The sequence below is a fragment of the Pseudophryne corroboree genome, chromosome 7 (genome assembly GCF_028390025.1).
Source record: "Pseudophryne corroboree isolate aPseCor3 chromosome 7, aPseCor3.hap2, whole genome shotgun sequence".
NCBI lineage: Eukaryota > Metazoa > Chordata > Amphibia > Anura > Myobatrachidae > Pseudophryne > Pseudophryne corroboree.
In genome coordinates this window covers 357963735-357988321 of record NC_086450.1, presented here as the reverse complement: position 1 = coordinate 357988321, position 24587 = coordinate 357963735, and the positions used below count along the sequence as shown (strand labels likewise).

The following is a 24587-nucleotide window of genomic DNA, read 5'->3' as shown; positions in this document are numbered from 1 at the left end:
AAGAGCTCGCTTAGAGGACCCCTTGGGCTTGGGCGAGCGAGGGTCAGACTTTTTAGTAGTCAGGGACTGGTTCAACTTCTTCAATTGAGCAGATAAATCGTCCGCCCAAAGCGGGTTCGCTGCAGGGACCTCATACGGTTGCACCGGCATAGGGGGTGTTAGTTTATTAACTAGCGTATGCAGAAGCGTGGAAAAAGAAGCCCATGGTGGGTCATTATGTACCTCCGTTGCCACATTCCCACTGGGGGACAAGGAGCCCCCAGAACCAGAGCCCACAGCTGCTATATTCTCCTCATATGGATCTGTGGCTTCAGCAACACCTGCAGTGTGTTCCGTTCCAGAACAGTTACCTTCAGAAGCAGACATGATGTAACTTGCAGTACCAGGTAACACAGTACAACTGGCAGCAGCACAATACCTCTTACCCAAACCCCTGCGCAGTGTAGTCAGCACAAGCAGAGATATAGGAGAGATATAGGAGAGATATAGTGACTAAAATCACTGAGAAAAAATACGTATTAAAGTATATCTTGTGAAAATCCTATATAAATATAAAACCTGACACACCAAGCCCCCTCAGGTTATAGAATATAGGGATAGCAAGTTGAGTGAGAGACACGAAATGGAAACCACTCAGCAAGCTAATGCACACACATATAGTCACAGTTGTATAATGCAGAGGTTATTACTAACAATAATACTGCACTGGACCAGCTTATATAGCTATGTAGTCAATAGATATAACACTGCACAGTAAGAAACTAGATGTATATCACAGGGTAATTGTACTATAAACCCCTGACTAAATGCACTCTTTCTTAACTAACACTGACTAATAGGCAGGTAGAATACTTAAGTGTCATGTAAAGTCACAGCGCTGACAACCAGGCGGCTTTACACAGGAGGATTCGCCCAAGCAGTCCCAGGAACAGTGTAGCTGAGAGAAATGGCGCCCAGACACTGACAGGGAGTGAGGGAGAGACAGATATGCAGCTCCAGGGCGGGAACATTTGCGGGAAATGGCGCCCTTGGGCTGGGGGAGGGGCTCCAGGTCTAAGCCTTATCCCCCTGCTGGCAAAACCACCGTGTACTGTGGGCTACTATTAAAATGTTTTAAGGGAAAACCTGACCCGCACCCATGCCAGAGTGTCCACCGCCAGCGCGCACGGCTCGCCTCCCACTGACCGCTCCGGATCGCGATAAAGTACGGGTCCCGCAAGCGGGACCCACTCACCACCTCCCGAAGTGCAGCCACGCGATCCTGGAGAGCCCTCATCGTGTGTGCCTGACCATGGAAGAAAAACGGAGCCTCCTGCTGTAGTTACCCGGCAACCAGGGCTCGGGAGTGTACAGCGCCACTGGGGAGAGATGGAGCTGCAGCAGTGAATGTCAAAAGACATATACACACTGCTGCAGCCCTTGAAGTCTTCACTTTTCTTCTCAAAAAGCTCTTTTTAGGGCTGCCCAGAGCAGCCCCTCTGTTATGTGCCTGCTATCTGCGGCACCAACTACAAAACTGAGCTCCTGTGTAGGGAGGCAGGGTTATAGTGGAGGCGGCGCTATGCATTCTGGGAACAGTCAAAGCTTTTCAGCCTGTTGATGCCTCGGATCAAGATCCTACTCTACACCCCTATGTCTATCCTTGTGGAGCCCAGTGTGCCCCGCAGCAGAAAAGGATTTACCGGTAGGGATTAAAATCCTATTTTCTCTAGCATCCATAAGGAATATTGGTGAGAACTAGTACGATGGGGACGTCCCAAAGCATGCAGAACGGGCGGGAATGTGCGGAGACTGCTGCAGCACCGCTTGCCCAAACTGGGTATCCTCCCGACCAGGTAGCAACTCGGTATAGTTGCAGGGCCGAGACTCCACGGGCAGCCGCCCTGGAAGAGACCACTGATCTTGTAGAATGGGCCTTTAGAGACTTAGGAAAAGGTAAGGCTGCCGACACATAGGCCTGTTGGATAGTAAGCCTAACCCAACAAGCAATAGACTGCTTTGAAGCAGGACAACCCTTTTTCTGCGCATCATAGAGCATGAACAAAGAATCAGTCTTTCTGACCCGAGCTGTGCGCCTGACAGATTTTCAAAGAACGCACAACATCCAAAGTCTCCGGAGGAGCAGAAGCATCAGAACAGGACGGGACCACAATAGGTTGATTCAGGTGAAACGCGGAGACAACTTTTGGCAGGAACTTCTGTCTAGTCCTGAGCTCCGCGCTGTCCTCATAAAAGACCAAGTAGGTACTTTTACACGATAATGCCCCCAACTCAGAGACACGGCGAGCAGAAGCCAGGGCCAGTAACATCACCGTCTTCCACGTGAGGTACTTGTCTTCTACCGTCAGAGGTTCAAACCAGGAGGACTGTAGAAATTTCAACACCACATCCAAATCCCAGGGTGCCGTAGGCGGCACAAAAAGTGGTTGTATGTGGAGTACCCTCTGCAAGAAGGTCTGAACTTCTGGCAATGCTGCCAATATCTTCTGGGAGAAAATGGAGAGAGCTGAAATCTGGACCTTAATAGAACCCAGATGTAAGCCCTTATCCACATCAGCCTGCAGGAAACGTCCCAAGAGAAATTCAACAGGCGGATACAGGTTTTCGTCGCACCAAGAGACATATCGCCTCCAGATATGATAATGTTTTGACGTCACAGGTTTTCTGGTCTGAACCATGGTTGAAACAACCTTCTTGGAAAGGCCTTTGAGAGCTAGGATGTTCCGCTCAAGCTCCATGCTGTCAAACGAAGACGCCGTAAGCCCGGGTAGACGAACGGTCCTTGTTGAAGATGAGCTCTTCTTAGTGGTAGAGGCCAGGGGTCCTGGACGGACATGTCCAGAAGATCCGCATATCACGCCCTCCAAGGCCAATCCGGGGCACGTAGAATTGCCTGGACACCTTGATTCCTGATTTGTTTTAGCACTCGTGGGATCAATGGGATCGGAGGAAACTGGTAAACCAGCTGGTACGGCCAAGGCGACGACAGCGCGTCCACTGCCCTCGCCTGAGGGTCCCTGGTCTGCGAGCAATACCAGCGAAGTTTCTTGTTGAGACGAGAAGCCATCATGTATTTGTGGGCAAACCCACCGGTAGATAATCTGCTGGAACACCAGATGGTGGAGCCCCCACTCCCCAGGGTGGAGATAGTGACGACTCAGGAAGTCCACCTCCCAGTTGTCCACACCAGAAATGAAGATTGCTGACATGGCTCTTGCATTTCTTTCTGCCCAGAGAAGCATCTTTGACACCTCTAGAATGCAGGCTCTGCTACCTGTCCCTCCTTGCCGTGGCGTTGTCCGACTGCACCTGGATTGCGAGATCCTTGAGCAGAGGAGAGGCTTGAAGGAGAGCATTGTAGATCGTCCAAAGTTCCAGAATGTTGATTGTAAGGAGGCTTTCATGGGCTGACCACCTGCCCTGGAACTGCGCCCCTTGGGTGACATCCCCCATCCTCTCAGATTCGCATCTGTCGTAAGGAGGGTCCAATCTTGAATTCCGAAACTCCTGCCCTCCAGGAGATTGGGGGACTGTAGCCACCACAGGAGGGAATTCCTGGCCTGAGGTGACAGCCGAATCATCCGATGCATCTGCAGATGTGATCCGGACCACTTGCTCAGGAGATCCAATTGAAACGTTCTGACATGGAACCTCCCATATTGGACTGCTTCGTAGGAGGTGACCATCTTTCCCAACAATCTTATGCAAAGATGGATGGACACTCGAGAAGGTCGGAGCACCATGTGGACCATTTCCTGAACTGTTTTTGCTTTTTCCACTGGTAGAACCACCTTCTGAGCCACAGTATCCAGCAACATCCCCAGGAACAGGAGCCCCTGAGGGGGCTCCAGGCGGGACTTCTGTAAGTTGAGGATCCACCCATGGTCCGACAGAAGATGGATGGTGTGGGCGATATGGAGCAACAAAAGTTCTCTGGATCTTGCCTTTATCAGAAGATCGTCCAGGTAAGGGACCACACTGACCCCCTGGACCCGGAGCTGCAACATCATATCCGCCATCACCTTTGTGAATATCGTCGGGGCTGCAGACAGACCGAAGAGTAGGGCCTGGAACTGGAAGTGATCGTCCAGCAGGGTAACTGTAGGTACACCTGATGAGGCGGCTAAATAGGAATATGGAGGTAGGTGTCCTTGATATCCAAGGAGACTATAAATTCCTGATCTTCCAGACCCGCAATCCCTGCTTGCAGGGATTCCATTTTGAACACCCTCAAATACGGATTCAAAGACTTCAGATTCAAAATAGGCCTTACCGAACCATCCGGTTTCGGTACCACAAATAGATTTGCATAAAACCCCTTGACGTGTTGCGGCAGAGGTACTGGAACAATGACGGGGGACCAGTTGGAACGTAACTTGCATATCCTCCAAAGCTGTAAGCTTGTGTACTGTTGAACTCCAGCTCGTAGCCTTGGGAAACGAGCTCTCTGATCCAGGCATCCTGGCAGGAATTTCTTCCAGACGTGGCTGAAGTGACGCAGTCAAGCTCCCACCTCAAGATCCCCTCGGGGTGGGTGGGCACAGTCATGCTGAGGCCTTAGTGGAAGCAGAACTGGTGCTTGCAGGTTTTCTGGACTTACCTCTGGTGCCTCTGACCGCATTGGAGGCACCTCTGGCCTTCGAGCGAAATCTGTGTGACCAAAAGGACTGAACAGACGGCCCCAGATAAGAGAGTGTCTTGCAGGCGGGACCCCAGAGGGGAGAAACGTGGTTTTTCCAGCCGTAGCCTTGGAAATCCAGGTAGCCAACTCAACCCCAAACAGCCATTCCCCAGAAAAGGGGAGAGATTCCACACTACGTTTGGATTCTGCGTCCGCAATTCACTGACGCAACCACAAGGCCCTGCATGCCGACACCGCCATGGCCGACGTCCTAGCATTAATATTCCCCATCTCCTTGAAGAAATCACAGAGGACCCGCATAGTGTCCCGAATGTGCTTCAATAGGGTAACCACAGAAACTAAGAGCATATTCCCCGAGAAACCCCCCTGAATTTGAATGGCCCAAGAATGAATAGCATGGGTCATCCAGGAACCCACAATAACCGGTCTTTGCAAAAGGCCGGCCGCAGTGTATATAGGTAGTTTCTATCTTCCGATCCCCAGGGTCCTTCATGGAAAAGGAACCCTGGGTAGGTAGCACCGCCTTCTTAGGAGAGAGACAGACATCCACCCCGGGGGGTTCCTCACAAAATTTTCTACCTTCAGGAGGAAATGGGAAAGTGCGTAAACACTTTTTGGACACTTGGAATTTTTTGTCTGGATTTTTCCAGGCCTGTTTGAATAAGTCATCTAACTCTGGAGAATCATGGAAAGTTACGTTGGGCTTATTTTGTACAAAGAAAAACGACTGCTGTGATGCAGCGTCCTCTAGGGGGAGCTTTAACACCTCCCTTATAGCCAAAATGAGGGGTTCAATAGCCTGGGCAAAATCAGGATCCCCACTAACAGGATCTGGGTCATCCCCATCATCCGGTATTTCATCATCTGTATCAGACAGCAGTGGAGGTAAAACCATGCCTGTTGCAGTAGCTGAGTTCTTTACACATTTGCAGTGAGTTGAGATGACATATCAGACACCATGGTTTTAAGAGACCCTAACCAGTGGGGCTCTGGACCCTCTCCCCCAACCGCTTCACTAAGTTAAGACGATTGACTACATTGCTCACAGGAGACAGAGTCATTAGATAATGGAGAGAATCTGGTGTGACAGATACTGCCCAGTTTGTGCTTACCCATATTTCACAGTAAACACAACAACATACACAGACAGTAATAATGCAAGCCTGCTCTACTGTATGTGAGAGGAGACACAGAGGAGAGAGGACCTCAGCACACCCTGAGCTGCACAGCCCCAGTGAGGCTGTCCGCTCTGTAAAGGGCACCATACACTAGAATGATAATCGCGTGAGCATCGGATCGGATCCCCTAGATTGACTATGCTGCACTCGTGATATGTCGGAGCCGCAGGCATGGCTGGGATTGCATAAGATACATCATATGCAAAAGGACAGCATACAATGTATCTTATGCGATCCTGCCTCCCCGGGAGGCTGCCGGGTGATCGCCTGCGACATGAGGGACCGACATGTCGCATTAGTGTATGGGGCCCTTAACTCACAGTAAACACTATCAAATACAGTCCTAATTAGGACACAGGACAGTGTACACAAGCGGCTCTCCCACTTTTGCTATACCCTGTACCAGTTTCCAGCGTGTCTGTGAGGCGGGAAGCGCTGAGTGTGTGCTGCTACTGGCTTCTGTAAGCAGAGGAAGGCACCAATAATTCCCTGGTCCCGCTCTGAGGAAGGTCCGTCCCCTCCCGCCGAAGCTAAGCATTTTATTTATACTGGCAAAGTTTCCAAACAGTCTAAAACCTCACACAAGTGCTCAGTTCTGCATTTTTGTGCCAGTTTACACACGGGGGATCTTAGCGGGACCCCCCAGGGAGGGTCCCGGACGCCGCGCCCGTGGTCTGCCGCACTTTGAATCCAGGGACCCCACCCTAGCGGGGCCCCAGGTGTGTACTCACCACCGATGTCACCTTCAAGCAGCGTGCTGCGACAGCCAAGGCGCAGTGCCCCGCTGAACAAACAGCCCCTCAAGGCGGTGGTCCTGCAGCGGGAAAGCGGCTCTGCACCTCGTAAGGCCGGTGACCATCTCCCCCCCCTAACTCCCACGGCGCAGGTATGCTGTTGCCCAGACAGCATACCAGAAAAAAAAATAGGATTTTAATTACCTACCGGTAAATCCTTTTCTTGTAGTCTGTAGAGGATACTGGGGTCCACATTAGTACCATGGGGGTATAGACGGGTCCACTAAGAGCCTTGGGCGCTTTAAGAAATCAATAGTGTGCGCTGGCTCCTCCCTCTATGCCCCTCCAATCAGACTCAGTCTAGAAATTGTGCCCGAGGAGACGGACATACTTTGAGAGAAGGATTTAAAAGAACAGTGGTGAGATTCGAACCAGCACACACAAACAAAAGGAAAGCCATGCTAATCAAACTTGAACAGGAACAGCAACAGCTGAACCAACAACAATACTAAACCAAATAACAGTGCAAGAAAACACGAAGTACTGGGCGGGCGCCCAGTATCCTCTACGGCAGTGGTCGCCAACCCGTCGCTCGCAGCCGCAATCCGGGTCTGGCTGCTGCCCAACTTCGGGGGGGTGAGTCCGTAATGGACTCCCCCCGACCGGTACCTAGCACTCCTCCGCCACGGAGGAGACAGATACTAGAGGTCATACTTGACCTCTAGCGCCTGTCATGCAGCACAGCGCTATAGATACCCGGAAGTACCGGGAGTGCTCAGCGCTGGCGCTCCCGGTACTTCCTTTACACCCCACACTCCCTCTGCTAGTCCTAGTATCCCGCTTGCCTGTAGGAGTACTGTGCCCCCTGAATAAAAATGTGTCATGCTGTAGCAGTGGTGCCGGCGGCTTCCCAGTGACAGCAGTGCCAATCTCACACTCCTCTGCTGCTGCTGCACGCTCTGGATATGGACCTCTGGCGCTGAGCGGTCTCCCCCTTTGCATGACAAACAGAGTATTACACCAATGACAATAAAACCCCTAGCAACGAGCATGACATGCAGAGCATTATACCCTTGGCAACAAGACCCCTGGCAATGAGCATGACACGCAGAGCATTACACCCCTGGCAACAAGACTCCTGGAAATGAGCATGACACCCCTGGCAACGAACATTACACCACTGGCAACAAGACCCCTGGCAATGAGCATGACACCCCCGGCAACTAGTATGGAACCCAGAGCATGAAACCTCTGGCAACAACCATTACACTCCTGGCAACAAGTATGATACCCAGAGCATGAAACCCCTGGCAACGAGCATGAAACCCCTGAAAATGAGCAGGTAATTTAAAATTAATTAGAAAGCTTACTGTGGGCCATAACGTGTAAAGGTCATTACGGTGTGTGGCATAATGTATCGAGGGCATTGCAGTAGGTGGCATAATGTGTCAGGCATTACGGTGTGGGACAATGTATCACGGGCATTACAGTGTGTGGCATAATACGTCATGGGCATTACGGTGTGTGGCATAATACGTCATGGGCATTACGGTATGTGGAATAATGTGTCAGGAGCACTGCGGTGTGTGGCATTATGTGTAACAGGCATTATGGTGTGTGGCATATTGTATAAGTGGCATTACAGGTTGAGTATCCCTTATCCAAAATGCTTGGGACCAGAGGTATTTTGGATATCGGATTTTTCCGTATTTTGGAATAATTGCATACCATAATGAGATATCATGGCAATGGGACCTAAATCTAAGCACATAATGCATTTATGTTTTATATGCACCTTATACACACAGCCTGAAGGTCATTTTAGCCAATATTTTTTTATAACTTTGTGCATTAAACAAAGTGTGTCTACATTCACACAATTCATTTATGTTTCATATACACCTTATATACACAGTCTGAAGGTCATTTAATACAATATTTTTAATAACTGTGTGTATTAAACAAAGTTTGTGTACATTGAGCCATCAGAAAACAAAAGTTTCACTATCTCACTCTCGCTCAAAAAAGTCAGTATTTCGGAATATTCCGTATTTCGGATATTTGGATATGGGATACTCAACCTGTACTGTGTGTGGTATAATGTTTAACGGGCATTACTATAAGGAGGAAAAATGACAAATAATGTAAAGGGCATGAATCAAGATTTTTTTTTCCCCCTGTGGTGGCCAATGTCTGGGCGTGCAGGTTGCAAAACTGGGGTAAAAGGTAGTCTCTTCCTGCAATGCCACACCCCTTGCAGTGAGGCCACACCCTCTACTTTTAATATAGCAATGGGAGGGGTGCCAGAAACTTTTTTGCCCATGAGTCCAATCTGAACATTGAGAGCGCGCCAGCAACCATTCAGATACTTTTTTTTTTTTTTTTTTTTTAACTTTAGTAGCTCCTCAGGAGGTTTAGTTTTTCTCGAGTAGCTCACACCCCAATTAAGGTTGGAGACCACTGCTCTACAAACTACGAGAAAAGGATTTACCGGTAGGTAATTCAAATCCTATTTTCTCTTACTAATGTGGACCCCAGTATCCTCTAGGACGTACCATGGGGATGTACCAAAGCTCCCAAACTGAGTGGGAGAGTGCTGAGGTTCCTGCAGAACACGTTTACCAAACTGAAGGTCCTCAGAGGCCAAAGTATTGGACTTCTAGAACTTAGCAAACGTGTTCGAACCTGACCAAGCAGCTGCTCGGCAGAGCTATAAAGCAGACACACCCCGGGCAGCCGCCCAGGAAGAACCCACCGACCTAGTAGAGTGGGCCTGTACAGATCTTGGAACCGGCAAACCTGCCGTAGAATAAGCATGCTGTATAGTAAGCCTGATCCAGCGAACAATAGACTGCTTTGAAGCAGGACACCCAATTTTATTGGGATCATAGAGAACAAACAGCAAGTCCAATTTTCTGTGACGAGCTGTCCACTTCACATAGATATTCAAAGCCACCACAACATCCAAGGACTTTGAAGTAGCAGAGGTGTCAGTAACCACTGGAACCACAATGGGTTGGTTGACATGAAACCCAGACACCATCCTTTGTTAGAAATTGCTGATGAGTTCTGAGTTCAGCTCTGTCTTCATGAAAAATCAAATAGGGGCTTTTGTGAGACAACGTCCCCAGCTCCGACACACGTCTTGATGAAGCCAAGGCCATCAGTGTGACGGCCTTCCACGTAAGAAACTTGACATCAACGTCCTGTAAAGGCTAAAACCATTCCGATTGCAGGAACTGCAACACCAAGTTGAGATCCCAAGGTGCCGTAGGAGGCACAAAGGGCGGATGGATGTGCAGAGCACCCTTCAAAAATGTCAGAACCTCTGGGAGAGAAGCCAATTGTTTCTGGAAGAAAACGGATAAGGCTGAAATCTGGACTTTTAAAAGGAGCCCAAACGTAGGCCCACATCCACTCCTGACTGCAGAAAAAGGAGAAACCATCCCAGTTGAAATTCCACTGCAGGAAATTCACTGTTCTCACACCAAGAGACGTATTTTTTCCAAATATGGTGGTAATGTTTAGACGTTACCCCCTTTCTGGCTTGGATCAAGGTTGGAATAGTCCGGGATCCCTTTCCGGGCTAGCATTTGACACTCAATCTCCATGCCGTCAAACGTAGCCACGGTAAGTTGTGATATATGAACGGCCCCTGTTGTAGAAGACCCTCGAAGAGGTAGAGGGCCACGGGTCCTCCAGGATCATCTCCAGTAGATCCGCGTACCAGGCCCTTCTTGGCCACTCCAGAGCAATGAGAATTGCTTGAACTTTTCCCTTTTTATTCTTTTGATCAATGGAAGTGGTGGAAACACGTACACCACCTGGTAGTCCCATGGAGTCCCAGAGCGTCCACCGCCACTGCTTGTGGGTCTCTCCACCTGGAACAATACCGCTTGAGCTTCTTGTTGAGACGAGAGGCCATCATGTCGACTTGTGGAATTCCCCACCGACGTGTCAAGCACCCGAACACCTCCGGGTGAAGGCCCCACTCTCCTGGGTGGAGGTTGTGTCTGCTGAGGAAGTCTGCTTCCCAGTTGTCCACTCCCGGAATGAAGCCTGCCAACAACGCCACAGCGTGCCGTTCTTCCCAGAGGAGAATCCTTGTTACCTCTGACATTGCTGCTCTTCTCTTCGTTCCTCCCTGTCGGTTTATGTACGTTACCGCCGTCACATTGTCCGACTGAACCTGAATGTCTTGATCCTGAAGATGATGTGATGCCTGTAGAAGGGCGTTGTATATGGCCCGTAGTTCCAGAATATTGATCTGAAGAATGGTTTCCTGACTTGACCATTTTCCTTGGAACCGATTCCCTTGGGTGACTACTCCCCAACCTCTGACGCTTGCATCTGTGGTTAGCAGAAACCAATTTTGAATCCCGAACCTTCGGCCCTCAATGAGGTGAGAAGTCTGAAGCCACCACAGAAGAGAAATCCTGGCTTTTGGCGACAGACGTTTCCTCTGGTGCATGTGAAGATGCAACCCGGACCATTTGACCAACAGATCCAGCCGGAAGGGCCTTGCGTGAAACCTTCCGTACTGCAGTGCCTCGTAAGAGGCTACAATCTTCCCCAGGAGGCGAATGCATAGATGCACCGATATCCGGGTCGGTTTTAGAACGTCCCGCACCATCGACTGAATTACCAATGCCTTTTCCAGCGGAAGAAATATCTTCTGTGCCTCCGTATCCAGTATCATCCCCAGGAACGGAAGCCTCCCATCCATGTTGGTTCCATTTTGAATTTGAACACTTACCGAACCATCCTGCTGGATCCGCTCATAGTGAAGCCACGCCCCCATAATGGCGCACGGTCTTCCCGGTTTTATTATACTGGCTGTGGTGTCTGAGAAGCTTAACAGCTGGTTAAAACGCCTGTAAGCTGTTTGCCGGGTGTAGGGTAATTTTAAAAAGCTAAGCTCGCCCCTCACAGCAGAACACACACACATACAGCATGTTGTACTGAGCATGGAGACGCAGCCTGCATGTCAGTGCTGCGCTCCATACCCTGATGCCGCCATTACAGCAGTCGACCTGGTAACCGGGACGCCGGCCACCTACTCACCACTCTTATTATTTCTGTCTCTGTTAGGGGGGGTGGCGGCGGCGTGCTGCGGGACTGTACGCTCGCCGTGGTGTGGCTTGCGAATAGTTCCCTCAGGAGCTCAGTGTCCTGCCAGCGGGGAACGGGACCATTAACCCTATAGGAGGTTGGGCCGTTCCCCCCCCTAAGTCCCACGAAGCAGGCAGGCTGGTGCCAAGCAGCCCTGTCTGAAAATAACAGACAGACAATAAATGCAGAAAACTCTTCAGGAGCTTTCCTAAGCGTGACAGCTCCTCTGGGCACATTTTCTAAAGTGAGTCTGGTAGGAGGGGCATAGAGGGAGGAGCCAGCTCACACTATTGAGTTCTTAAAGTGCCCAAGGCTCCTAGTGGACCAGTCTATACCCGATAGTACTAATGTTGACATCAGTATCCTCTAGGACAGAGGTTCTCAAACTCGGTCCTCGGGGGCACACACAGTGCATGTTTTGCAGGTCTCCTCACATAATCGCAAGTGAAATAATTAGCTCCACCTGTGGACCTTTTAAAATGTGTCAGTGAGTAATTAATACACCTGTGTGCCTGCTGGGTTACCTGCAAAACATGCACCGTGTGTGCCCCCGAGGACCGAGTTTGAGAACCTCTGCTCTAGGATGTAAAAAAAAATAAGAATTTACTTACCGATAATTCTATTTCTCATAGTCCGTAGTGGATGCTGGGGACTCCGTAAGGACCATGGGGAATAGCGGCTCCGCAGGAGACTGGGCACATCTAAAGAAAGCTTTAGGACTATCTGGTGTGCACTGGCTCCTCCCCCTATGACCCTCCTCCAAGCCTCAGTTAGGATACTGTGCCCGGACGAGCGTACACAATAAGGAAGGATTTTGAATCCCGGGTAAGACTCATACCAGCCACACCAATCACACCGTATAACCTGTGATCTGAACCCAGTTAACAGCATGATAACAGAGGAGCCTCTGAAAGATGGCTCACAACAATAATAACCCGATTTTGTAACAATAACTATGTACAAGTATTGCAGACAATCCGCACTTGGGATGGGCGCCCAGCATCCACTACGGACTATGAGAAATAGAATTATCGGTAAGTAAATTCTTATTTTCTCTAACGTCCTAAGTGGATGCTGGGGACTCCGTAAGGACCATGGGGATTATACCAAAGCTCCCAAACGGGCGGGAGAGTGCCAATGACTCTGCAGCACCAAATGAGAGAACTCCAGGTCCTCCTCAGCCAGGATATCAATTTTGTAGAATTTTACAAACGTGTTTGCTCCTGACCAAGTAGCTGCTCGGCAAAGTTGTAAAGCCGAGACCCCTCGGGCAGCCGCCCAAGATGAGCCCACCTTCCTTGTGGAGTGGGCATTTACAGATTTTTGGCTGTGGCAGGCCTGCCACAGAATGTGCAAGCTGAATTGTACTACCAATCCAACGAGCAATAGTCTGCTTAGAAGCAGGAGCACCCAGCTTGTTGGGTGCACACAGGATAAACAGCGAGTCAGATTTCCTGACTCCAGCCGTCCTGGAAACATATATTTTCAGGGCACTGACAACGTCTAGCAACTTGGAGGCCTCCAAGTCCCTAGTAGCCGCAGGTACCACCAATAGGCTGGTTCAGGTGAGACGCTGAAACCACCTTGGGGAGAAACTGAGGACGAGTCCTCAATTCCGCCCTGTCCGAATGGAAAATCAGATAAGGGCTTTTTCAGGATAAAGCCGCCAATTCTGACACGCGCCTGGCCCAGGCCAGGGCCAACAGCATGACCACTTTCCATGTGAGATATTTTAACTCCACAGATTTAAGTGGTTCAAACCAATGTGACTTTTGGAACCCAAAACTACATTGAGATCCCAAAGTGCCACTGGAGGCACAAAAGGAGGCGGTATATGCAGTACCCCTTTTACAAACGTCTGAACTTCAGGGACTGAAGCTAGTTCTTTTTGGAAGAAAATTGACAGGGCCGAAATTTGAACCTTAATGGACCCCAATTTCAGGCCCATAGACACTCCTGTTTGCAGGAAATGTAGGAATCGACCCAGTTGAATTTCCTCCGTCGGGCCTTACTGGCCTCGCACCACGCAACATATTTTCGCCAATTGCGGTGATAATGTTTTTGCGGTTACATCCTTCCTGGCTTTGATCAGGATAGGGATGACTTCATCCGGAATGCCTTTTTTCCTTCAGGATCCGGCGTTCAACCGCCATGCCGTCAAACGCAGCCGCGGTAAGTCTTGGAACAGACAGGGTCCTTGCTGGAGCAGGTCCCTTCTTAGAGGTAGAGGCCACGGATCCTCCGTGAGCATCTCTTGAAGTTCCGGTTACCAAGTCCTTCTTGGCCAATCCGGAACCACGAATATAGTGCTTACTCCTCTCCATCTTATCAATCTCAGTACCTTGGGTATGAGAGGCAGAGGAGGGAACACATACCCTGACTGGTACACCCACGGTGTTACCAGTGCGTCTACAGCTTATTGCCTGAGGGTCCCTGGACCTGGCGCAATACCTGTCGAGTTTTTAATCATGTGGAAGACTTCTGGGTGAAGTCCCCACTCTCCCGGGTGGAGGTCGTGCTGAGGAAGTCTACTTCCCAGTTGTCCACTCCCGGAATGAATACTGCTGACAGTGCTATCACATGATTTTCCGCCCAGCGAAGAATCCTTGCAGCTTCTGCCATTGCCCTCCTGCTTCTTGTGCCACCCTGTCTGTTTACGTGGGTGACTGCCGTGATGTTGTCCGACTGGATCAACACCGGCTGACCTTGAAGCAGAGGTCTTGCTAAGCTTAGAGCATTGTAAATGTCCCTTAGCTTCAGGATATTTATGTGAAGTGATGTCTCCAGGCTTGACCATAAGCCCTGGATATTCCTTCCCTGTGTGACTGCTCCCCAGCCTCGCAGGCTGGCATCAGTGGTCACCAGGACCCAGTCCTGAATGCCTAATCTGCGGCCCTCTAGAAGATGAGCACTCTGCAACCACCACAGGAGGGACACCCTTGTCCTTGGTGACAGGGTTATCCGCTGATGCATCTGAAGATGCGATCCGGACCATTTGTCCCGCAGGTCCCACTGGAAAGTTCTTGCGTGGAATCTGCCGAATGGGATTGCTTCGTAGGAAGCCACCATTTTACCCAGAACCCTTGTGCATTGATGCACTGAGACTTGGCTCGGTTTTAGGAGGTTCCCGACTAGCTCGGATAACTCCCTGGCTTTCTCCTCCGGGAGAAACACCTTTTTCTGGACTGTGTCCAGGATCATCCCTAGGAACAGAAGACACGTCGTCGGAACCAGGTGCGATTTTGGAATATTGAGAATCCAATCGTGCTGCCGCAACACTACCTGAGATAGTGCTACACCGACCTCCAACTGTTCCCTGGATCTTACCCTTATCAGGGAATTGTCCAAGGAAGGGATAACTAAAATTCACTTCCTTCGAAGGAATATCATCATTTCGGCCATTACCTTGGTAAAGAACCGGGGTGCCGTGTACCATCCACACGGCAGCGTCTGAACTGATAGTGACAGTTCTGTACCCTAAACCTGAGGTACCCTTTGTGAGAAGGGTAAATTTTGACATGAAGGTAAGCATCCTTGATGTCCCGAGACATCATGTAGTCCCCTTCTTCCAGGTTCGCAATCACTGCTCTGAGTGACTCAATCTTGAATTTGAACCTCTGTACGTAAGTGTTCAAAGATTTTAGATTTAGAATCGGTCTCACCGAGCCGTCCGGCTTCGTTACCACAACAGTGTGGAATAATACCCCTCCTGCAACAGGGAACGGGGTATCTTGATTATCACCTGCTGGGAATACAGCTTGTGAATGGCTTCCAAAACTGTCTCCCTGTCAGAAGGAGACATCGGTAAAGCCGACTTTAGGAAACGGCGAGGGGGAGACGTCTCGAATTCTAATTTGTACCCCTGAGATATCACCTGAAGGATCCAGGGGTCTACTTGCGAGTGAGCCCACTGCGCGCTGAAATTCATTGAGACGGGCCCCCCACCGTGCCTGATTCTGCTTGTAAAGCCCCAGCGTATACTGAGGGCTTGGCAGAGGCGGGAGAGGGTTTCTGTTCCTAGGAACTGGCTGATTTCTGCAGCCTTTTTCCTCTCCCTCTGTCACGGGGCAGAAATGAGGAACCTTTTGCCCGCTTGTCCACGAAAAGACTGCGCCTGATAATACGGCGTCTTCTCATGTTGAGAGGCGACCTGGGGTACAAACGTGGAATTCCCAGCTGTTGCCGTGGCCACCAGGTCTGAAAGACCGACCCCAAATAACTCCTCCCTTAATAAAGCAATACTTCCAAATGCCGTTTGGAATACGCATCACCTGACCACTGACGTGTCCCTAACCCTCTACTGGTAGAAATGGACAACGCGCTTAGACTTGATGCCAGTCGGCAAATATTCAGCTGTGCATCACGCATATATAAAAATGCATCTTTTAAATGCTCTATAGGCAAAAATATACTGTCCCTATCTAGGGTATCAATATTTTCAGTCAGGGAATCCGACCACGCCAACCCAGCACTGCACATCCAGGCTGAGGCGATTGCTGGTCGCAGTATAACACCAGTATGTGTGTAAATACCTTTTAGGATACCCTCCTGCTTTCTATCAGCAGGATCCTTAAGGGCAGCCATCTCAGGCGAAGGTAGAGCCCTTACAAGCGTGTGAGCGCTTTATCCCCCCTAGGGGGTGTTTCCCAACGCACCCTAACCTCTGGCGGGAAAGGATATAATGCCAATAACATTTTAGAAATTATCCGTTGTTATCGGGGGAAACCCACGCATCATCACACACCTCATTTAATTTCTCAGATTCAGGAAAACTACAGGTAGTTTTTCCTCACCAAACATAATACCCCTTTTTTGGTGGTACTCGTATTATCAGAAATGTGTAAAACATTTTTCATTGCCTCAATCATGTAACGTGTGGCCCTACTGGAAGTCACATTCGTCTCTTCACCGTCTACACTGGAGTCAGTATCCGTGTCGGCGTCTATATCTGCCATCTGAGGTAACGGGCGCTTTAGAGCCCCTGACGGCCTATGAGACGTCTGGACAGGCACAAGCTGAGTAGCCGGCTGTCTCATGTCAACCACTGTCTTTTATACAGAGCTGACACTGTCACGTAATTCCTTCCAACAGTTCATCCACTCAGGTGTCGACCCCCTAGGGGGTGACATCACTATTACAGGCAATCTGCTCCGTCTCCACATCATTTTTCTCCTCATACATGTCGACACAAAAGTACCGACATACAGCACACACACAGGGAATGCTCTGATAGAGGACAGGACCCCACTAGCCCTTTGGGGAGACAGAGGGAGAGTTTGCCAGCACACACCAGAGCGCTATATATATATATACAGGGATAACCTTATATAAGTGTTTTTCCCCTTATAGCTGCTGTATAGTTAATACTGCGCCTAATTAGTGCCCCCCTCTCTTTTTTTTAACCCTTTCTGTAGTGTAGTGACTGCAGGGGAGAGACAGGGAGCTTCCCTCCAACGGAGCTGTGAGGGAAAATGGCGCCAGTGTGCTGAGGAGATAGGCTCCGCCCCTTTTTCGCTGACTTTTCTCCTGCTTTTTTATGGATTCTGGCAGGGGTTAAATGCATCCATATAGCCCAGGAGCTATATGTGATGCATTTTTTTTGCCATCCAAGGTGTTTTTATTGCGTCTCAGGGCGCCCCCCCCCCAGCGCCCTGCACCCTCAGTGACCGAAGTGTGAAGTGTGCTGAGAGCAATGGCGCACAGCTGCAGTGCTGTGCGCTACCTTGTTGAAGACAGGACGTCTTCTGCCGCCGATTTTCCGGACCTCTTCTGCCTTCTGGCTCTGTAAGGGGGCCGGCGGCGCGGCTCTGGGACCCATCCAAGCTGGGCCTGTGATCGTCCCTCTGGAGCTAATGTCCAGTAGCCTAAGAAGCCCAATCCACTCTGCACGCAGGTGAGTTCGCTTCTCCCCTTAGTCCCTCGATGCAGTGAGCCTGTTGCCAGCAGGTCTCACTGAAAATAAAAAACCTAATCTAAAACTTTCACTAAGAAGCTCAGGAGAGCCCCTAGTGTGCACCCTTCTCGTTCGGGCACAGAGATCTAACTGAGGCTTGGAGGAGGGTCATAGGGGGAGGAGCCAGTGCACACCAGATAGTCCTAAAGCTTTCTTTAGATGTGCCCAGTCTCCTGCGGAGCCGCTATTCCCCATGGTCCTTACGGAGTCCCCAGCATCCACTTAGGACGTTAGAGAAATTAAGTTTTAAACAAAATTGAAGAAAACTCTCTGGAGCTGCAGAGATGTGCATACTCTCCTGATAGCACTTTTTTCCAAACTGCCTGTGGGATGGGGCATAGAGGGGAGGAGCCAGCACACCCAGTTGAAGAAATTTAAAGAGCACCGGCTCCTTTGGACCCCATCTATACCCCATCGTACTAGTTCTCCCCAATATCACTTATGGATGCTAGAGAGAGAAAAAAAAATTACAGTGAGCGACATCACTATGTCACTGCAGGCATAAGTCACCTGTCTCCGTAGCTCTCTTGACAGTGGTATCGCCGATGGTTACCATGCCAGTGAGCTAGGGTTCGATTCCCATAAAAGACACTTGCTTTAATAGGCAGTCTCTCCCACCTCCAATCCTACCCCCTGTGAGATTTATGATTTCACTTATGTGGTGTACTGCTTAGTAAAACACAACACGGCCGGTACACTACTGTATGTAAATGAATGGTTCATGCTGTCATTTACTAAGTAGTATACCCAGTCTGTAATATTAACACAGTGGCAAGAAAAGGGAGTCACTTTTTCTTGTCAAATCATCTCACAACAGAGAAGCAGGATTGGAACTTTAAACCACAAAACTGTTCAACTGTTTCAATATTTAAATCCAGTCTGTTTATTTTTTTCTTCCCCATCCATCATTTGCTCTGTAACAGTGATGTCAACAGACACTTACAGCCTGAGCTTTGATCATAATCTTAGGCACAGCTGAAAGGCAACGTGCATCTACTGAAACGAACCTTGAATAGCTCATTGGCATTATTAACTATGCACCAGAATGTAAGAAACATTTTCTACTGCCCATGTACGTACTTGGACTGTATGCCTTTCCATAGCATATTCTGTCTCTGAACCACATCCGGGTGCTTCTTCATAAAGTCCTCATTGTATGGCAACATGAACTCCCATCCCTGGTTGATTCTTGGGATGGCCATATGATCCAGGAAATCCTTTACATCTTCTTGGCAGAGCTGGGGACAGGGAGAGAAAATGAAAGCTCTCCTTATGTTCAGGACTGATTTTACAGCGATTATTATAACCACATGTGCCAGCCCAAATGTCACGGAAGCCCTTATTGTCATCTCTCTTTAAGGGTCTATATGTTTGGCATATGGACCCTTATCTAGATCAGTAATAGGCACTGTGAGGTACTGCTGTCATACAGTAAGTGACAGGTGCATATAATTACGTTCATACCACCCAGTAATGGATGACCGCACTGTACAGGTTGCACAAATGCATGAATGGCCAGGACGGAGGTAACCAACTAAAGCTGGGTACACATAAGATAATTTATTTTAACAATGTGGCCGATTCCGATGGACCGGAATATAAAATAGTTCAAATCGTCCAGTGTATACCCACTGTCGCGAGCTCCCGTGAATTGTTCATCACGTCTTCAGGTTGGTCATGCATGCAGCTTAATCTGATGAGACAGTCAATGGCAGCATACTCCTGGATGTGGCCACTAACTCTGGGCCAGATGCATTATGGCTTGGAAAGTGATAAAATGGAGAGTGAAAGAGTGCCAGCCAATCAGCTCCTAACTGCCATTTTTCAAACACAACCTGTGACATGGCAGTTAGAAAAAGTGCCAGCCAATCAGGTCCTTTCTCCATTTTATTACTCTCCAAGTGATGATGCATCTAGCCCAAGATCTTTTGAAAGGTTGCACAGTGTGTATGCACTATATCGTTTGTCTGGGGGTTCAAGGGAAATCGTTGACAAAATCGCATTCTTCGCGGGTTGTCTAATGTGTATTCAGCTTTAGGTCCATCTCTTAACTAATTTATCTAAAACAGCAAAAATCAAGGGAATAGGTCACTCATCACAAAGGCCAATTTAAAACATAATAATAATTAAAAACAAAATCAATAAACAACATTTTAGGGGGTAAAAGCAATCATCTGACATAAATAAAACTCACACAATGGTAACTATGTAACTGGCATTAGCTTACTCTATACTGAGTCAGTTTAAGCGTATGCAGCTAAGCAAACAATATGTATACTTAATATACAAGTATATAAAACAGTCCATTAAACCCTAGTAGACATGACAGGACCATTACAAGTTCCTTACCTTAGTCACAGCAGCTACCTCTTTCCTCACCACCCAGCGGTCTTGTGTGAACTTCCACATCTAAGAATAAACATGAAATCAGTTATAACACTTTACCCGGCTTAAGGCTCTGATGCTGCAGCCTACAATACTGACTATTGGAGCTATGGCATTAAAGCACATTGCTGAGGGACGGAGGCCACTGCAGGGCATAAACAAAATGCTATGGAGACTAGGATATACTGCATAGCAGCAATTCAGAGGTCTGCTCTCATATTCCAAACCGTACTAGAAACACACCTGCAAATTTTATGGTTGCGATGGGTGTCTGCACTACTTTCATAGTGTTACCAGTGCACCTGATTGCCCCAATAAGCATTACAGATGGGCTTGTTTATTTAAGACACTGATGACGAACAGTCAGGACCAAGGGGTATAATAGTGTGTGTTTAGGATTACTGGATTTAAAAGAGCAATAGTAATACATGCAAAATAAGCCTAATTATGCAAATATGTGTGAATTACTATTGCAGGCTCGCAATGGCGCAGAAATTCGGAAGCTTTGAAAAGCTGATGTTTAGTAAATATACCGCCAAGTCTTTTCTACTTTCTACAGGTGAACTGAACATTGTGCTAGACGTCCCTTCTGAGTTTATTAGGACATTTTAATGAAAACATATGCTAAAACCTATTCAAAGACTACCCCCCTCATTAACTAAAGAATCTCAACATATTATTTGAGCAGGACGCGGCTAACATACCGCCACACAGGATCCCTGCGATAACAATGTCGACACCGGAATCCCGCACAGCGGTACAATGCCGGCGACAGAATACCAGCGAGGTAGGCGATTCTCCCTCTATGGGTGTCCACGACACCCATGAGGGAAGAAGGGCCTAATGCATCAGAGACCTGTGCAGATTGCTGAAGCCTAGCCAGGCCGTAACAGGCAGTGTCTTTCTCGCTTGCTCCCACCCCTCTCCCTCCACTTTCCACCCTTTTGCTCCCACCTCTTTCCCGACACGCTCTCTTTCGCTCCCCCTGACATTCTTTCTCCCCTTTCCCAGACACCCTGTGTCTCTCTCTTGCTCACTCCCCCGGACATCCTCTATATCCTAGGCTTCCACCAGTGTCTCTTTTGCTCCCTGACACCCTCTCTCTCCCTGACACACTTTTGTTCCTCTCTCCCAGACACCATCTGTCTCTCTCCCCCTCCCTCTCTCCTTGACACACACACACACACACACACACACACACACACACACTCTGACATCATGGGCGGATTTAGTGTCAGTCCACCCCTAGACACATTATTGGTCCCCCCCTTTTCACATCACATCACCGCAGGCTTCATTTTGGGTCCATTCCGGATACCTCCAGACTGACAAAGCAGCCCCAACCTTACCCCACTAACATCTCCCGCACCACAATTTGCTGCGCATTGTTCCACCCCTGACCGATCATAATAAAATAATATATTTTTTTAAAAGTCAGTGCCGAAAAAACAAACAAACAAACAAACAAACAAACACCTGACCTCTTTAACCTGCTGTGCTGCTCCCCAGCAAGTGTCACCACTAGGCAACATGGCTAGTGGGAAACACACCCCCTGCCTGACATACTCTTTTTTTCCTCCATCACCCTTCTCTCTCTCTTACTCCTCTCACCCACTCTTTCCTTCTCTCTCTCCCAGACACCCTCTCTCTTGCTCTCCCCTGACACCCTCTCTCTCGCTCCTTTCCATGACACCCTTTCTCCCTCTGACACCCTCTATTTCGCTCTTATCTGTATCCACGATACCTTCTCTCTCCCTTGCGTCCCCATCTTTCTCTCCTGCTCCCCTAAGGTGCAAAGTAGTGACAGCAGCAGGGGGGGCCTGGACATAGTGTTTAAAAGAGAAGTTTGATGGAGCCGGTACAGAGAGCCCCCGCAGGTCACACTCATGGAACTTTTTTTTTAGGAAAGCGCCCACTGATGTTTATTATTAGACTAGGGCAGTGGTTCTCAAACTTTTTGGAATCACGGTGCCCTAGAGTATCAGAATTGTTTTCACGGCACCCCTAGGCCAAGAGTTTCTTAATGAGAAATTTAGAAAGAAATATTAAATGAAATCAATTATATTTCTGCTGCGGGGTACACTGGGCTCCACAAGGACAGACATAGGAGGGTGTAGAGTAGGATCTTGATCCAAGGCACCAACAAGCTGAAAAGCTTTGACTGTTCCCAGAATGCATAGCGCCGCCTCCTCTATAACCCCGCCTCCCTGCACAGGAGCTCAGTTTTGTAGTTGGTGCCGCAGATAGCAGGCACATAACAGAGGGGCTGCTCCAGGCAGCCTTAAGACGCCATTTCTCTCAGCTACACTGTTCCTGGGACTGCTTGGGCAAATCCTCCTGTGTAAAGCCGCCTGGTTGTCAGTGCACCAGAGCTGACTAAAAATTGGGAAACGCCTCCTCCAGTAGACTCACATGTGGCTAGGATGGTGGTTTCCTCAGCTCTACCTGTCACTACCGTCACGTCTCTAAAAGAGCCTACGGATAAACGTGTGGAGGGTTGTCTGAAAGCGTTTTACACCCTCACGGGTGCTGCACAAAGGCCCACTATTGCAGCAACATGGGCTGCAGAGGCTATTGAAGCATGGGCCTTGGAGTTAGAAGCTGAAATCTCTTCTGACCATGCTAGACAATGCTGGTCATATATTGTTACAGCTTCTCGCTATATTAAAGAGACGGCTTCTGATGACGGTATCCTAGCAGCCAAGGCCTCTACTACGTCAGTCCTGGCTCGCCGGATATTGTGGCTGAGATCCTGGTCTGTGGTTCTGGACTCTAGAAAAACCCTGGAGGTACTCACTTTCAAGGGAGATATTCTGTTTGGGGAGGACTTAAATAAGATCATGGCTGACTTGGCTACTGCCAAAACTGCCTGTCTGCCAAGTACCACTCCTTCTGTGTCGAAGGCTAAAGGTACTTCCTTTCGCCCCTTTCGTCCTTCAGGTAAAGCAAAAGGTCAGGCGTACAACAAGCAAGCCCGCACTTCCAAACCTGGTAAGCCAAAACCCAAAAGAGCCTGGGTGGCCAGTCAGCCAGCTTCCAAGACCGATAAGCCTGCCGCATGACGGGGCGGGCCTCCCCCTGGGGGATACCAGGGTGGGGGGCCGGCTTCTAGATTATACCCAGCAATGGTTGAAGACCACTTCAGATGCCTGGGTACGTGAAGTCGTCACTCAAGGTTACACCATAGCCTTCAAAAACCGACCCCCTCATCGATTTTGCCGGACAGACGTCCCGTTGGACCAGACAAAGGCAACCACTCTACATTCAGTGGTACAGACCCTCCTGGATACAGGAGTCGTAGTACAGGTGCCTCTTGCGCAGAGGGGCCGGCGGTACTATTCTCCGCTGTTTCTAGTCCCGAAACCGAATGGGTCCTCCTGGTCCATTCTCAACCTCAAGGCATTGAACAGGTTTGTGAAGGTTTCCAAGTTCCGTATGGAAACCCTTCGCTCAATAGTTCTGGCCTTGGAACCTGGGGACTACATGGTCTCCCTGGATATACAGGATGCTTACCTGCATATTCCTATGGCAGCGTCACATCAGCAATACCTGTGGTTTGCGATTGGCAACCTCCATTACCAGTTTTGGGCGTTACCTATTGGTTTAACTACGGCTCCGCGAGTCTTCACCAAAGCTATGGCGGTGCTGACGGTGGTACTCCGCCGTCAAGGGGTCAGGATACTGCCGTATCTGGACGACTTGTTAATCCTGGCAAATTCCCCAGAACTTCTCCTACGTCATCTGGATATGATGGTCCAGTTTCTTCAAGCCCACGGGTGGCTCATCAACTGGAAGAAATCCTCCCTGGTCCCTGCTCAGAGCATGGTGCCCCTGGGAGCGCTATTGGACACTCACAACCAGAGGTTGTTCTTGTCTCAGGAGAAAGTCCTGAAGCTTCAGGACAGGATTCGTTGCTTCCTTTCTCGTCCGCAAGTGTCGATACATTCGGCGATGCAGGTGCTGGGCCTCATGGTCTCAGCATTCGACATGGTGGAGTATGCTCAATTCCATTCTCGCCCCCTCCAGAAGCTAATTCTAACCAAGTGGGACGGCCTGCCTCACCGGATCAGGTCTCACATGATCTCATTGACTCCGGAGGTTCGTCTGTCGCTGCTCTGGTGGCTCCAGGACCAACAATTGTGCAGGGGCCGTCCCTTCTGGATATCCAACTGGGTCCTGTTGACGACAGATGCCAGTCTAAGAGGTTGGGGCGCGGTGCTGGAGCAACACTCCCTTCAGGGTCGGTGGACCAAGGAGGAGTCCCTCCTCTCGATCAACATTCTGGAATTGCGGGCGGTCTTCAATGCATTGAACCTGGCCCAGCATTTAATTCAGAACCGTCCTGTTCAAGTACAGTCGGACAACGCCACCACAGTGGCTTACATAAATCATCAAGGCGGCACTCTAAGCCGTTTGGCAATGAAGGAAGTCTCACGGATTCTACATTGGGCGGAACGCCATCTACCGGCCATATCGGCAATATTCATTCCGGGAGTCCTGAATTGGGAAGCGGACTTTCTCAGTCGTCAGGACGTACATGCCGGCGAGTGGGGCCTCCATCCAGAAGTGTTTCAACTCCTAGT

The 24587-nt window shown here is 49.3% G+C and overlaps 1 protein-coding gene across 1 annotated transcript in view; it reads right to left on the bottom strand.

Moving 5' to 3' along the window:
- The window catches only part of POLR3E (RNA polymerase III subunit E), a 261241-nt gene that overhangs the window by 37698 nt on the left and 198956 nt on the right, over nucleotides 1-24587 (bottom strand). Inside the window, exons 15-16 of the mRNA XM_063934456.1 lie at nucleotides 19969-20028; nucleotides 18700-18857 (exon numbers count right to left, since the gene is read on the bottom strand). Coding sequence (XP_063790526.1) covers nucleotides 18700-18857; nucleotides 19969-20028 — 218 coding nt within the window. The remainder of the gene's footprint in view (nucleotides 1-18699; nucleotides 18858-19968; nucleotides 20029-24587) is intronic.